Source organism: Zonotrichia leucophrys, chromosome 3, assembly GCF_028769735.1.
Source record: "Zonotrichia leucophrys gambelii isolate GWCS_2022_RI chromosome 3, RI_Zleu_2.0, whole genome shotgun sequence".
In the NCBI taxonomy this organism is placed as follows: Eukaryota; Metazoa; Chordata; class Aves; order Passeriformes; family Passerellidae; genus Zonotrichia; species Zonotrichia leucophrys.
This window is the reverse complement of record NC_088172.1, coordinates 92,664,789-92,677,626: the sequence shown is the minus strand read 5'-3', so window position 1 is coordinate 92,677,626 and position 12,838 is coordinate 92,664,789. Positions and strand designations below refer to the sequence as shown.

Below are 12,838 nucleotides of genomic sequence, written 5' to 3'. Positions count from 1 at the left end.
AAAAAACCCACATGAACTGTTTGTAGGAGTTTCACACCAACACAGGCTCCTGTGAGGAAGATGACAGGAGTATCAAGCCCATCGTGGCCACTGCAGCTCTGCTGGGATGGATGAGCCCCAGCTGCCTCCACTCCCTTTTCTTTCCCACCTCCATGAGCTGGCACTGGGAGGAGGGAGAAGCATGGGATATGAGAAATTCACACACTGAGACAGTTTAATAAAACAAAAGCAAAAGAATTTATTTCCCACTTCCCTTGGGCAGGCAGGTGTTCAGCCACTCCAGGAAAACAGCATGCTGTCCCCTTCCTACCTTTCCTAAAATTACCCAATACTCCAAAATTTCCCTGCTATTCTGGTAACAGCCATTATAAACTGCAAAGATAAAGCAGAGGTCCTGAACTATTTTATTAATTCAGTACCCTGTGCCTGGTGAGATGGGGTCAGTCTGGTTTCCCACAGCAACCACAGATCAGCACAGCAGCAAGGCCCTTCTGGGTACACTTCACTGCCAGGATGGAACCAGGCAGACACGAGGAACTGGAGCTCTCCATTCCCCACAGATCCTGCTGCTTGAACACAACCTGCAGCTTGTGCTTCGGACCTGTGATCTCCACAAAACCCCTCAAACTTCCTAAAAACGGTATACAAACATAGACAAATAGTATACAAAGAACAGACTGGTGCCTTTTCCCCAGCTGGTGCTGCACAGGGATGCAGAAGGCACACACATGCCTGTCCCAACGTGGCTGCTGTTTTTCACACACTGCCTGCTTCCCCATCCCAACTGTCAACAGCAGGCTTTTCACAACTGATCTCTTAGTTAGAAATGCAGTTTATTTCAATGCACCAATAATAAAATAAAAAAGCCCAACATTTTCAGATCACAGAACACAAACACAACAGAAGAGTTTTGTATTAGTCTGCTAACAAGACTTTTAGAAGATAGAGGTTCATGCCAATTGCTAGTCAATAGAAACAGCCTTCTAGGACTAAGCCCTTACATCACAAAATCCCTTATAATGTAAACAAAATAACTTTTTTACTAAACTTCTTAAATTTGAACCCATTCTTTTAGGGCTTCCGTTCCTTCAAGGGCTTCCTGATGGTGAGTGACTGAAAGGAAAAAAAGACAACAAACCATTAAGAACTCCTACAGCAAAACCAACAGAAAATGTGCATGCCACCCCAGGCTTCCTCTGGACTTCTGCCCTATTTTCATTTACAGTTCTCAAATAATAAAAGAAGTGTTATATTTTACACTTTAACTTTAAAACTGCTTTAAGCTTGAAAGCTGAAGACTAATTAAGAGAGTTGAGACATTAAGCCTGCTCAGAAATCTCAATTCCAGCACATACTTCTCCTCTCTGGTAACACAGGAAAACATTTTCCTTTGTGGAGCACATTAATGGGCAAGGATAAAAGCCCAAAGCCAAAAGTGCAACTCCTGGGCCTGCAGGAGTCACCAGCAGGAATTTAATCCCACACCACTTCATTGGCTTGCTCCACACCTTACATTACTCACTTGTTCCCTAGATTCTAAATTCCTCAGAAACATTTCATTAGAGGTTTCCTTAGCAGCAGCATTCTTATTGCTTAGCTGTGTCATGACATTCTGACTGCCAGCAGCAGGAAATGCCCATGAGCAATTCATCTTCTCATAGTTCAGATTTAGGCAAGTAAAAATCCTGAGCTTTTATACTTTTCCAATTTCTCTAGGAACTGCTCCAGCTCAAGTGCTACTGAACCCCAGGACAGACTCCAGTTTTAAGACATTCCTACCTTCTCTTTGGAGATGGTGATCTGGACTTTGAGCGGCTGTTTGAAAACAAACAGACAGACAGACAGACCAGTCAGTGTGGTTGGCACACCTGGGTGCTCTCAGTACTCACTTCTGACCATTTAAAACCAGAACAATTTGGTGGTGTTAAATGCACTGACACTGCTGGTATCAAGTGTACCCAGGTACTTTAAGCAAGAAGCTGCAGGTGAGAAGGAAAAATGCTGGAAGCTGGAGCCCTTGGGAAAAGAGCAACACACAGCTCCAAAGCTGCTGTAATCACAGTGACCCTGCAAAGCAGGAGCAGTGAATCGAGCAGAGTTAGGGACAGGGAGAACTACAGACACTTAATTAAGAACAAAGGTAGGAGAAAACATGCCCCAAATCCTGTCAAAGGTATTTTTTTTCTAATAATGAGTGTATAACATCTCTATGCAAAATCCTGGAAGAATTGCCTATTGTCCCACAAAAAATCAACTGTTCAAAAAAAACCATAATGTATGAAAAATGTTTTTGAAATCAGTTATAAAATTAAAAACCCAACCCTGCAACTGAAATACCAGTCCAAACAGATTTTGAATGATGAGGGAAAAAACCAAAGAACCCCACAAAAAACCCCACCAACCAAAACAAAAACCAACTGAGTGGTACTTGTATTTGAACGCTCACCTTTTAGCAGGTAAGCCAGATTTAGATCTACCATGAGACTCAGACCTACAACAGGAGAAAAATAAAGCTCAGCAAAGCAGCCAGTGGGCATGCAACACACGGAGAGTTAGCGACACCAGCAACAGCAAATTGACCCCAGGCAGCAGCACGGGGCAGAGGGAAGGAAGGCTCTGCTGCTGCAGGCCCTCCCCAGCCCCTTCCAGGGGAATCCTCAGCCCCCACTGCAGAGACCCCGCTCATCACAAGGCACAGTGCAAGCACAGGAAGCTCCCCAGCAAAGCTCCAGCTGCAGCTCCACAAACACCAGAGCAGACTCCCACACCTCCCTCCTACCTGCAGGTATCCCTTCTAGAAAGGCAAGAATAGTTTCAAGGATCATCTTAGAAAGTATTTTAACAGCACATTTAGAGCCTCGAATCAGCCACAAGTAAGTGTGTGTGCTGATGGGCTGGTGCATTCTACAGCTCAAGTTCCCAATGCCAATTTTACTCAGCATAACAGAGATTTTGCACCAATATGAGGCTACTAATGAGTAAACTATTCCCAGTTTATCTCAGGAATTAAAATCTACTTGAACAGTTAAACTTTCCTCCCACATTTATTATGTTACTTTATCAACTCAAATATTAGTTGTTACTTAAAAAACATCTTCCTAGAGTGTCAGAATTCAAGCTATCACTGGACATCAGAATGCTCCATTCAACACGCTTGGCAAAAAAAGCAGAATGCTTTTGCTCTATTTCTGCTCAGAACTGTTTTGGAAGGGTAATCAATATTCACCTTTACCTGGCCTTCTAACTCATAGAAATACTACAAGGACACTGCTGGCACATGTTAAACAAAACGTTACGTGCCACTGCTTTGAAACCTTCCTGGTCTCTATCCTGAGCCGCTGTCTGGCCCATTTCCCCTTTGTAACAATCAACTTCCCACTGGCTCACAGTTACTGAGGACGGGAATGCTCACAAGCACCCAGAACTGGTACTCAGCAGCATGAGCATCTCCTCCACTGCTAAGGCAGCATAGCACACAAAACCATCCTCAATTTACTACATACCTAAAAATTTACTTTTTAAAAAAAATTCTCTCCACAGACCTTAAATTGTACACCACTACTTTTGTCTGTGAAAAGGCATAAATTATTATTGAGTGTAAATATTGCTCTGCTGGACAGCCTGCTAAGTGCTTCCAGACAAATTCCCCCAGGGAAGGAAAAAAAAATAACAAAACAACAAGAAATAAGAAACAACACACCACCACAACCAAACAACACACCAAATCCATCACTGGTTTGAACCAAAACGAGTGTCTCACCTGCTTCGAGGCCATACAACAGACCGGGACCTGGAGCGTGACCTGGACCTAGATCTGGAAAGAAATCAAAGGAAGCTCTAGTACCACATGCTTCATACAGGTGAGACAGAAACCAGTTACTGTAAATGTCCCAGAAGACTGAGAACTTTGTTCATCTGTTGGTTTTACAGAAGTAATTTTTATTATTAGAAGGCTGTAGCACCTTTGGTCAGTACTGCCATGCAGGTAAAATGAGTTCCTCGGTCTTACTGGACTAAGCAATTACACCCTGTACACTTATAGGTGAATTTGGATACCTTAACCACAGAGCGAGGCTGTAACTTTGGTAAAACGTTAAAAAGAAAAAAGTAACATCTCAGAAACAGCAGCTCCAAATTTATATGCTTAAATTTTAAACAAAGTATTCAGAATAGATCTTCTGCATGTAACACCACAAAAGTTCCTATCAACTGCAAAACACACTGATTATGATTACATTATAAATGCTATAAATATATATCTAGATACTTGATATTTTAGCTCCACGTTATGTGCCCTTCAACACTGCTGTGGGTTTAACAGCAACCACTTACCTTGACCTTCTTAGAGAACCAGAGCGGGACCTGCGGGGGGAGAAGGATCTGTATCTGCGAGGAGACATCGACCGGGACCGGCGGTAGGAAGCTGACCTGGACCTGCAAAACAAAGCAAACACCAACCCATCACTGCAAGGCACTTTTCACAACAAATACAGAAAAGGAAAGAGGGGCCCACAGAGGAAAGAGTGGGAATGAAAACAGAAGGCAGAGCCCTACCTCCTACCACGGCTGCGGCTGCGTGACCGGGAATACCTTCTCCCTCGGGACCTCGAGCGGGATCTAGAGCGGGACCTGGGTTTAGGTTAGAAAAAACAGGTATCAGCAGACAGCTGCAGCAACCCACACCTGTGAGGCCCTGCTGAAGTCAAAACTTTTTTCAGACAACTAAAAAGAGGATTTAAAAATAAATCAAAAAAAGAAAAACCAAAAACCAAACCAAACAAAACAACAAAAACACACCACTAGCATCTGTCAGTTGGAAAAATGTCTGGGCCTACTTGTCTTGAGCATTTTTACTACCTAGGAAAATGTTAAAAGCTGAATTACATTGCAGAATTACATTAGAATAGAAAACACTGTAATGCGTATTTAAAATAAACCTTGCAAGTTTGCAGGTCGACCCTCTTTGGCCCAAGGTCTAGCAGATCTAGACGATCTAGAAGTATCTATAGGCGAGCGCTGCATCTAGGTAGGTGTTCTCTTCAATCTAACGACGATCAAACTGACAGCCCAATGAGCCAGGGTGAGGCTTGATTGACGCAAGAAGATTTTTCTAGGTGGGAATGTGGTCAATCTGGTGTTCCTCTTTCTAAACCGGAGGGGGGCCCCAATTGAAAGCCAAATTTACTGTTACGGCGGTCACCGTCTCAAATTTTCTGCCCTTAAAGAATAAGGTGAAGCTACGTGTAGATGGCTCGAGGGGATCTGGCCTCTTATGCTGATCACCTCAAGGTCTAGGAGGATCTTAAGTGTCGGATTTGCAAGGCGCCTCAGCATGAAATCTTAAGGCTCGTGACATTCTGAATCAAGGCGACTGACTCAAACGAAGAAACCTGAAAGGTTTTGACCAGGTTGATTATTAAAATAGTAACATTTTATATGTATTAGCAAAAAAAAAAAATTGTGATATACACCTGTTGACTTACGACAGTTAGAGTTAAAACTGGTGTAACATTGTGTTCTTTGCTAACAAGAACTACACAAAAGCGAGCTGGCGAAGCAACGCGGCCGCCCCGGGCCCGCACGTACCTGCTCCTCCTTCGCCGGCTATAGCGGTGACAGTCATAGGCATAGTGGCCTTTCTCACCACACTCGTAGCATCTGTCGTTGGGGTCGAAGGGGCGCCGGGCGGGGGGCCGGTCGTAGCGGGAGCGGCGCGGCATCCCTGTGGATACTTCCACTCTCACCCTGGAGCCGCATATTATCCTGCAAGACACAGCAGATATTAACGAAAGGAATATTTTCCAGTGACGTGCTCAAGCAACGAGCATGAGAAATCCCCGATTTGTGTAGCATAGGGAGATCGAGGGCTGCGGGCCTGAAAGGAGTTCCAGACATGCACGTACTTCCCATCGAGGCCAAGCACAGCATCTTCGGCATCCCGGGGGTCTTCGAACTCCACGAAGGCGAACCCCGGCGGGTTCCTGGCGATCCACACGGTTCTCAGCGGTCCATAGTAGCTGAAGGCTCTCTCCAGCTCGCCTTTGCCGGCGCCCGTGCCCAGGTTGCCCACGTACACCTTGGTCTCTGAGGGGACAAGCGGCCGCCATGTCAGTGCCGCGCGCGGAGCCGGGCACGCGGCCGCCCCTCCCCCGCTCCCTCCCCGCCGCCATCTTTGACACCGCGTCCATCTTAGAGCGCTCCCGCAGGGCCGCGCCCGCCCCACACAGACCCCGCGGCCGCGGCGGCCGCCCCCAGCCTGCCCCGGCCCTCCGCCATCGTCCCTCTCCGCGGCCGCCTGAGGGAACGATCACCTTCTCCTACCGCCGGAGCGGCACGAACGCTGCCGCTCCCGCCACCTTTCCCCTCGCCCCCCTGCCCACAGTGGAAGCCCCGACGCGATTGTGAGACGCCCCAGGGTCCCCGCCGTGCCCACCGTATCGCCCGTATCGCGACATCCTCCCGATGACAGCGCGAGCCCGGGCAGGCGCGACCCTTATATAGAGGAACCGCCGCTGCGCCTGCGCGCCGCGCGGGGGGCGGGGCGGGGCGGGCCGTGCCTCGGCGCGCGCGGGCCTCGCGAGAGGCGGTTCGCGCGCGGCGGCCATGGCGGCTCCGGGGGCCTGAGGGGCCGTGAGGGGGCACGGGCCGCCCCCGCTCCTCCCGGGCACACGCTCGACCCCGGCAGCCCCAGTGAGAGCTCCTGTCCGGCTCTGAGGGGGCAGACTGGTCGGGAACCACTTGTTGCGGTTTGCACCCCTCATGTGTGACCCATCATGGCTGCTGCCTGTGCTGAGGGTGAAGGAGCCGACGCCGTGGTCCTTATTCCACGGCCAGGAGCGGTGCCCTCCTTGGAACAAGGCATCCCCAAGTTGCTCCAAATCTCTCTCACACCTCGGGTCCAGCCCAACCAGCCTTGGGAGTTCAGGCCCTGGTTCATCCCCTCGTATCTGACATGCAGCTGGAGCTGTTGTGTGTTGGCATCTCCCAACCTTTCCGGGGAGATGGATGTGCAGCAGACGTTTTTTAAGAAAAAATCAACACAAACTTAACAGATGAAAAGTAATTCTAGGTAAATCCCAGCACGATTGAGGAGAGTCTTTTAGGAATAAGGCTTAGGCAGACTTTCCAGCTGCATTTGAGCATACCATATCTCCTAATATGGCAGAACAAATACACTGAGATAAATGAGAGCTCTAAATGTTCTTCAGTACATTAATAATCTCAGGAATAATCACATAATGATTCCTGCATCATGTGTTGGCATAAACTAGAAACAGAGCATTAAAAACCACAAACTTATTGTATTGCAACACATTTTCCTTCTACAGAACACAGGTTTTCCAAGCACTGCTGTTCTAAAATAACAAATATAGACAGGTAATGGTTTTAAAACTTGCTATTTGCCTGCTAACCTTCCCTAATAATTCTACAAACCTGGACATACATTGTAGTTTATATTCTAAACTAGGAGAAGAGTAATGGGATAAACAACCAACCAACCAGCCATGAAAAAAAAAAGTCTTTAAAAAAAGACTGGATGTGGCACTTGGTGCCATGATCTAGTTGAGGTTTTAGAACATGGGTTGGACTCGATGATCTTAAAGGTCTCTTCCAACCTGAATTTCTGTGATTCTGTGAAAACGAAAGAAAACATTTTTCTGAAAATTTTTTTTCTGAATATTTTTTAAGTTGGTTTGGGAAGTCTAGGTGTCATAATTCTCTTTCTTAAAGAAAAAAAGGAAAGAATCTGGTAAGCAGTTTAAATAAACATGCCTTCAGCACTAGATAATTAAACTGGTTTTAAAGGGAAAACATTTAAAATTTAAATACATTTACAGGGAAAAGTTTAAATGTGTTATAGATCATCTTTTACAATACTGTTACGAAAACTCTAAGCTGACGGATCAGTTTAATACATCATCACTATCCAACAGTTTGCTTCTAATAAAAATAGCACATGAAAAAATGCTTGTGCTTTGAGTTTATTCTTTATTATTCCTTCCTTTACATACAAAAAAATCATGACGAAAGTACCCAAAACGCAGCGTTTCTGCAAATAGTGAATATTGACAGCCAGGAGAGCTCCTAAAAGAGGACGGTTCCTAAACCAGGAGAGCTGCTGGAGTGCAGAGGAGCAGCCCTGGCTCAGCGGGGCTGTTGCAGGAAGCCCTGCAGCAGGCCCTGCACACGGGCCAGGATGATCTCGTTGGTGCTGCTGCACTGCTCGGGGCCGTACGGGGGCTCGATGCTCAGCACCCCCGCCACGCTCAGCGTCCTGCCCAGCTCGCCCTGCTCGCCCACGGGGATGTGGTTGCTCTCCAGCCACGTCTTCAAGGCGTTCTTCCTGCTCTCCAGCTCCTCGGCGCTGTAGGCTTGGCTTTCCTCGGGCTCGAGGATGCGAGCGAGGCGCTGCTCCATGTCACTGTCCCCCTCCTGCAGGATCTCCACCTCCTGGACAGCGTGGCCCATAATGAACGATATGGATCCTTTCTCGTTCTCTGGGAACATTGCGAGGACAATGCTGTCAAGGAAAGAAGATTGTGTAAGTTCCTGTTCTTGACTGAAGACTGAGAAGCAGCCTCCAAGGTTTTGGAGATAAGAGCTCATCAGCATCAGCCTAACCCAGGTATTTAGGCAATACCCAGCACCCAGCATTTTCCTTTGAAAAGCATGCTGCTATACCCTTAAAATACTAAAAATATGGGGCTCTGCAGGGAATTGCTGGTCTTGAATTTGAAACTACTCTAGACACTAACTATCAAGCAGAATATTAATGTACACTTTGCTTCCAAAAAATAAAGTCCAGTCTGGAAATCCAAATATTTTTGTGCAGCTTTCCAACACTGCTGAAGAACCTAAAACATTTCAACATTCAGAAACAGTGATACCTTCATACATACAGCACCTTGAATGCTGAAGGCAGCTGACAACACCAGAACCTTTTAATGAAGAAAGTCGTATTTATTGATCATCTCCAAAACAAATTTTTTTTTTAATGACTGTTGCCAGTTTATGACATGAAAATACAACAGAACACACTACAGAAGGCTCAGGCTCACATTGTGGAAGCCTGGTGTTATCCCAAGGGCACTTGCATCCCAGAAGTCCTAAAATGCAAGTAGGAAGGCAGCTGGTTATATTTCTAGGATCTCTCCCTCATATATCAACAAAGAGCATCAGAAACCATTTTCTTCCCCTTGTGTAAAGCAAAATTCCAGAACTTGGTGCCAGCACTTCACTAGCCTATTATTGCCACCATTAGTGGAAGTAATGACCTTTTTTGGGGGATGTGTCCAGTGAGATATGCCTTGATTTCAGCCTGGACCATCATCAGAATCACTCACAGCTCCATGAACCTTCCTTACCAAAATGATAGGAAACTTCAGGAGATTACTGGAGCTACTTCAGAGCTGAAGCAGCAACCAATTCTTCTGAAACACTTCAGAAGCTGAATGTTTTAGTTTTCAGCCTCCAGCCTGTGTTCATGTGGGACAGCTCACATCCAGTAAGGTATGAAAGAGCTCTGGCAGCAAGGAGACAAATTTCTGCCCATTCCCTGGTGCATTTTGCCTTTCAAACCCTGTTTTCAAGTTACTCACTTGGGACACCAGAGATGTGTGGTACTTTCTGTCCTGTGCCCCTGATTTTCCCTGCTTGCTCTCCAAGAAAGCCTCGACACCTTCCTGGGGGTCTGGCTGGAGCGGAAAGCCAGGCATCAATGCAAGAACTCTGGACAAAGGCTAAGGATTTTAACCAAAAGCACTGAAAACACTCCAGCACTCTTTGTAAAGCAGGGTTTTGTATATTGCCAAAAGCAATCTTTATCACATTGTTAAAGATTCTTGAGAGGCAATAGTATAGCTTAATATGTAAGTTTTAAATTAGAGTAAGTCACTTGGAATTATAATACTGTGTGATTTAATATGCTGTTCACTTAGCTTTACTTGCTTAGCATGAGTAGCTGGGTTTGCTGGAGCCTTGGCTGCAAGCTCTGAACTTTCACCTTGAACATGCATGGTAGAGAGCTGATTTTTGAGCAATTCTCCTAGAAGCTGGCACAGTGGTGAGTTTTGAATTTACAGTGAGAACAACATTCCTAGCACACTGATATTTTAGTTGTTGCTAAGCAGTGCTTTCTCTAAATCAAGGGCTTTTTAGTTTCCCATGCTCAGCCAGAGATGAGGTACGCAGGAAGTACAAACCAGAAGAAGGCTGCAGCCATCAGCAGAAACAGCAGGTTAACAAGATAACACGCCATTTTTGCTCCAAATAAGTTTGCTTCAGCTTTGGAATCTTTTCTCCTCCTAAAAAATCTTGCTTTTCATAAAAGCTTTGGTACTTACGTGGCAGAAACTGGGTCAACTGTTAAAACCCATCCTTCATATTCACGTTTCTCAACTGCAACAACTTTCACCAATTTGTTCACATACGTTTGCCAGTCTAGAGGGCTTTTTCTCTGCCAGTCATTCATACTTCCAACATCCAGGACCTAGAAAACAACCAGATCAGTCAGCAGATGCAGTCAATCTTTTTGGTTTGCTCTTTGTGAAAAACGGCAGTCACTTGTTTTTAAAATTTTAAAAGTTTAATAGTAATAAAATAGTTATAAAAATAGGAATATAATTAGAGTAATAAAAATTTTGGACAATTTGGATTAGGACAATATAAGACAATAGAAACAAAGAGTTATGGAGGTCCGGGTACCTCTTTCTGGGCAGCATAAGCCCGGAAAAAGGACACATGTTAACAGAGGACTAACCCTTAAAAACAACAGGCTGTTGCATATTCATACACCTCACACATGATGCATAAATTCCATTCAAACAAAGGATTCTCTCTGGCCTCATCAACTTCTTCCTCTTAATCCTACCAGCATCTTCATAGATGAACGAGGCAGGAAGAATTTTGTTTTTTCTGATAATGGGGCAATAAATTCTCTTTCTCTGAAAGATTCAGGTGTCCTATGGTTGCTATCTTGGTGCAAGTCCTTTCTCAAGAAAAAAAGTATCTTACATAGCATAGTTTCTATTTTAACCTTATGTTATAACCTAAAACTATATTTAACACACTACTTAGGAAAATTAATACAGCATAACTTTCTAACATAACACATATTCATTTTAATATTTGCGAAAAACCAATCATAAAATACGCATTTTTCACACTCTTCAAGTCAGGACTGGGTTTGCCTCCATGTAAAGATTTGTCTTTAAAAAAAAAGGCAAATTTTGCTTTTTTTTAAGAAGCAGACATTCACACAAGTGGTTTGGGTAAAGCTGCACTTCTGTAATTCCCCATGGAGTCCGCTTGTTTTCAAAGGCACAGAGCAAAGGCCTCAAAGCCCACTGTTCCCATTGCATCCAACACTCCATCTATTGCTCTGCTTTGTTACAAAACCTCGGAGGTGAGAGTTCAGCGCTTTGTTTTGTGCACTGGCGCATCACAAGGAGGTGCCCGAGCCCCTCCTTGGATAAGCGTTATCCCACTCTCTCCTCCTGATCCCCTGCGCTGGAGCACCAGCAGCGCTGTTTCACCCCTTTCCCCCTGCAGCGTTCCCAGCCCAGCTCCCCCCGAGCGGGGCCGCAGCGCGATGGGCGCAGCGCGGCTCGGGGAGCACAAAGGCCTGGAGGGCGCTTTGTTCCCCGGGAATGCCTTCCCGGCAGGAAGAGCCTGCACAGCCCAGCTGGGCGGGGGCAGGAGCCCCGCTCCCCATCCCGCTTTCCCGCTCACCGGCCCCAGTTCCCGTTCACGTTCCCGTCAAGGGCTCCCGGGAGCTGCCCCGGGCGGCACCGCCGCTTCCTGGCGCCGCCGCCGCCGCCTTCCCCCGGCCTGGGTTAGCACCAAACGCTGCCTTGAGGGATTTCACAGCTGCGGGGGGGCACACGAATGACACAGAGGCTTGCACGCATCAGGCCAGGTGGCAAAACAAGGAGCCTGGGGGTGTATGGCCCTTCAGTGCCGCTGCCTTCTGCCCCTCTGGAGCTGGATTTGCTCCTGGGATGCTCCTGCTGGCGCGGGGAGATTGCAGCTTGCACATGCCAGGCCGTGCCTCGTCCGTGTGTGTTAATAGGGGGTGGATGCACGCCTTGCGCATCTGCTATATAAAAATAAGGTATTTTTGCTGCCTGGCTGTTGAGCTGCTTTTAGCAGGCTTTGCCGTGCCGCCGTGAAGGTGGGAAGCTTGATTCCAACACCCACCCCACGCCTGCTGTATTTCAGCAGCACTCAGGCACCGCTTCCTGGGGATGAACCAAACAAGTCTTTGATTCCGTGATTTGTCAGGAATTTGTGAACGCAAACATGCAATGGTTTTGTGAGTGCTAACACAAAAAATATAAAGGGTATAAAATCAGACAGTCATATTTTGGAGGCTTGAAGGAGCTATTTCCTTTTTTTCTTTCTTTTCTTTTTGGAGCTCTCAATTCAGCCTCTCCAGTACTACTGAGATTGTGTATGAAGGGCTTGTGCCACTGCATTCAGCTACTGCTTTCTTTCAGTCACAGTTCGTTTATAAGAGAGCAGGGAGAACAAATCTGCTTTTACTCTTTAGAATAAGCACTGGCCTGCACTCCAGCGGCGGCTACGCACCAGCTGATGGGGATATCACCTCCAGTACTGGATGTGTCCGAGGATTGCTCCCACTCAGGAGATGCCAGGACAAAAAGGCCCCGCTGGCTTTACTTCCATCGGGCAGACGATCACCTGCAGCACCAGCAGCAGGACGGAAAACCGACCTTCCCAGGACAAAGCTCTCCCGCTCCCACTCACGCCTCCAATTCCTATTTCAGGCCCCAAGCCCCATTCAAAGCCCGCCCCTGGCGCATGCGCGCCTCCGCGC

The 12,838-nt window shown here is 46.6% G+C and overlaps 2 protein-coding genes across 5 annotated transcripts; both read right to left on the bottom strand.

Moving 5' to 3' along the window:
* Nucleotides 1–814: 814 nt before the first annotated feature.
* On the bottom strand, nucleotides 815–6,542 carry LOC135445993 (serine/arginine-rich splicing factor 7-like). Of its 2 annotated transcripts, XM_064709315.1 has the most exons (9): nucleotides 6,434–6,542; nucleotides 5,904–6,084; nucleotides 5,587–5,763; nucleotides 4,555–4,629; nucleotides 4,333–4,434; nucleotides 3,761–3,814; nucleotides 2,447–2,491; nucleotides 1,780–1,815; nucleotides 815–1,113 (listed from the first exon to the last, which is right to left on the bottom strand). In XM_064709315.1, the coding sequence occupies exons 1-9, from the start codon at nucleotides 6,453–6,455 to the stop codon at nucleotides 1,089–1,091; spliced, it is 717 nt and encodes a 238-aa protein (XP_064565385.1). In that variant the 5' UTR covers nucleotides 6,456–6,542; the 3' UTR covers nucleotides 815–1,088. The 2 variants fall into 2 exon arrangements, with proteins under 2 accessions (XP_064565385.1, XP_064565386.1); XM_064709316.1 differs by lacking the exon at nucleotides 2,447–2,491.
* Nucleotides 6,543–7,969: 1,427 nt separating this feature from the next.
* Nucleotides 7,970–12,838, bottom strand: GEMIN6 (gem nuclear organelle associated protein 6). Of its 3 annotated transcripts, none has more exons than XM_064709311.1 (3): nucleotides 12,589–12,838; nucleotides 10,344–10,489; nucleotides 7,970–8,521 (listed from the first exon to the last, which is right to left on the bottom strand). In XM_064709311.1, exons 2-3 carry the CDS (start codon nucleotides 10,469–10,471, stop codon nucleotides 8,146–8,148), a joined length of 504 nt encoding a protein of 167 aa, XP_064565381.1. In that variant the 5' UTR covers nucleotides 10,472–10,489; nucleotides 12,589–12,838; the 3' UTR covers nucleotides 7,970–8,145. The 3 variants fall into 3 exon arrangements, with proteins under 3 accessions (XP_064565381.1, XP_064565383.1, XP_064565382.1); XM_064709313.1 differs by having other exon boundaries at nucleotides 12,564–12,796; XM_064709312.1 differs by lacking the exon at nucleotides 12,589–12,838 and adding an exon at nucleotides 11,731–12,542.

What these genes read in the sequence shown, in the direction of transcription:
- LOC135445993 (XM_064709315.1), bottom strand. Translation starts at nt 6,455, where the DNA reads ATGTCGCGATACGGGCGATACG. An exon ending in GTTGTATGGCCTCGAAGCAG is followed by an intron (nt 2,492 to 3,760) that starts GTGAGACACTCG and finishes CTCCTGTTGTAG; the next exon opens with GTCTGAGTCTCATGGTAGAT. An exon ending in TCTGGCTTACCTGCTAAAAG is followed by an intron (nt 1,816 to 2,446) that starts GTGAGCGTTCAA and finishes GTTTTCAAACAG; the next exon opens with CCGCTCAAAGTCCAGATCAC.
- GEMIN6 (XM_064709311.1), bottom strand. Translation starts at nt 10,471, where the DNA reads ATGAATGACTGGCAGAGAAAAAGCCCTCTAGACTGGCAAACGTATGTG. An exon ending in GTTGACCCAGTTTCTGCCAC is followed by an intron (nt 8,522 to 10,343) that starts GTAAGTACCAAA and finishes TTTCCTTGACAG; the next exon opens with CATTGTCCTCGCAATGTTCC.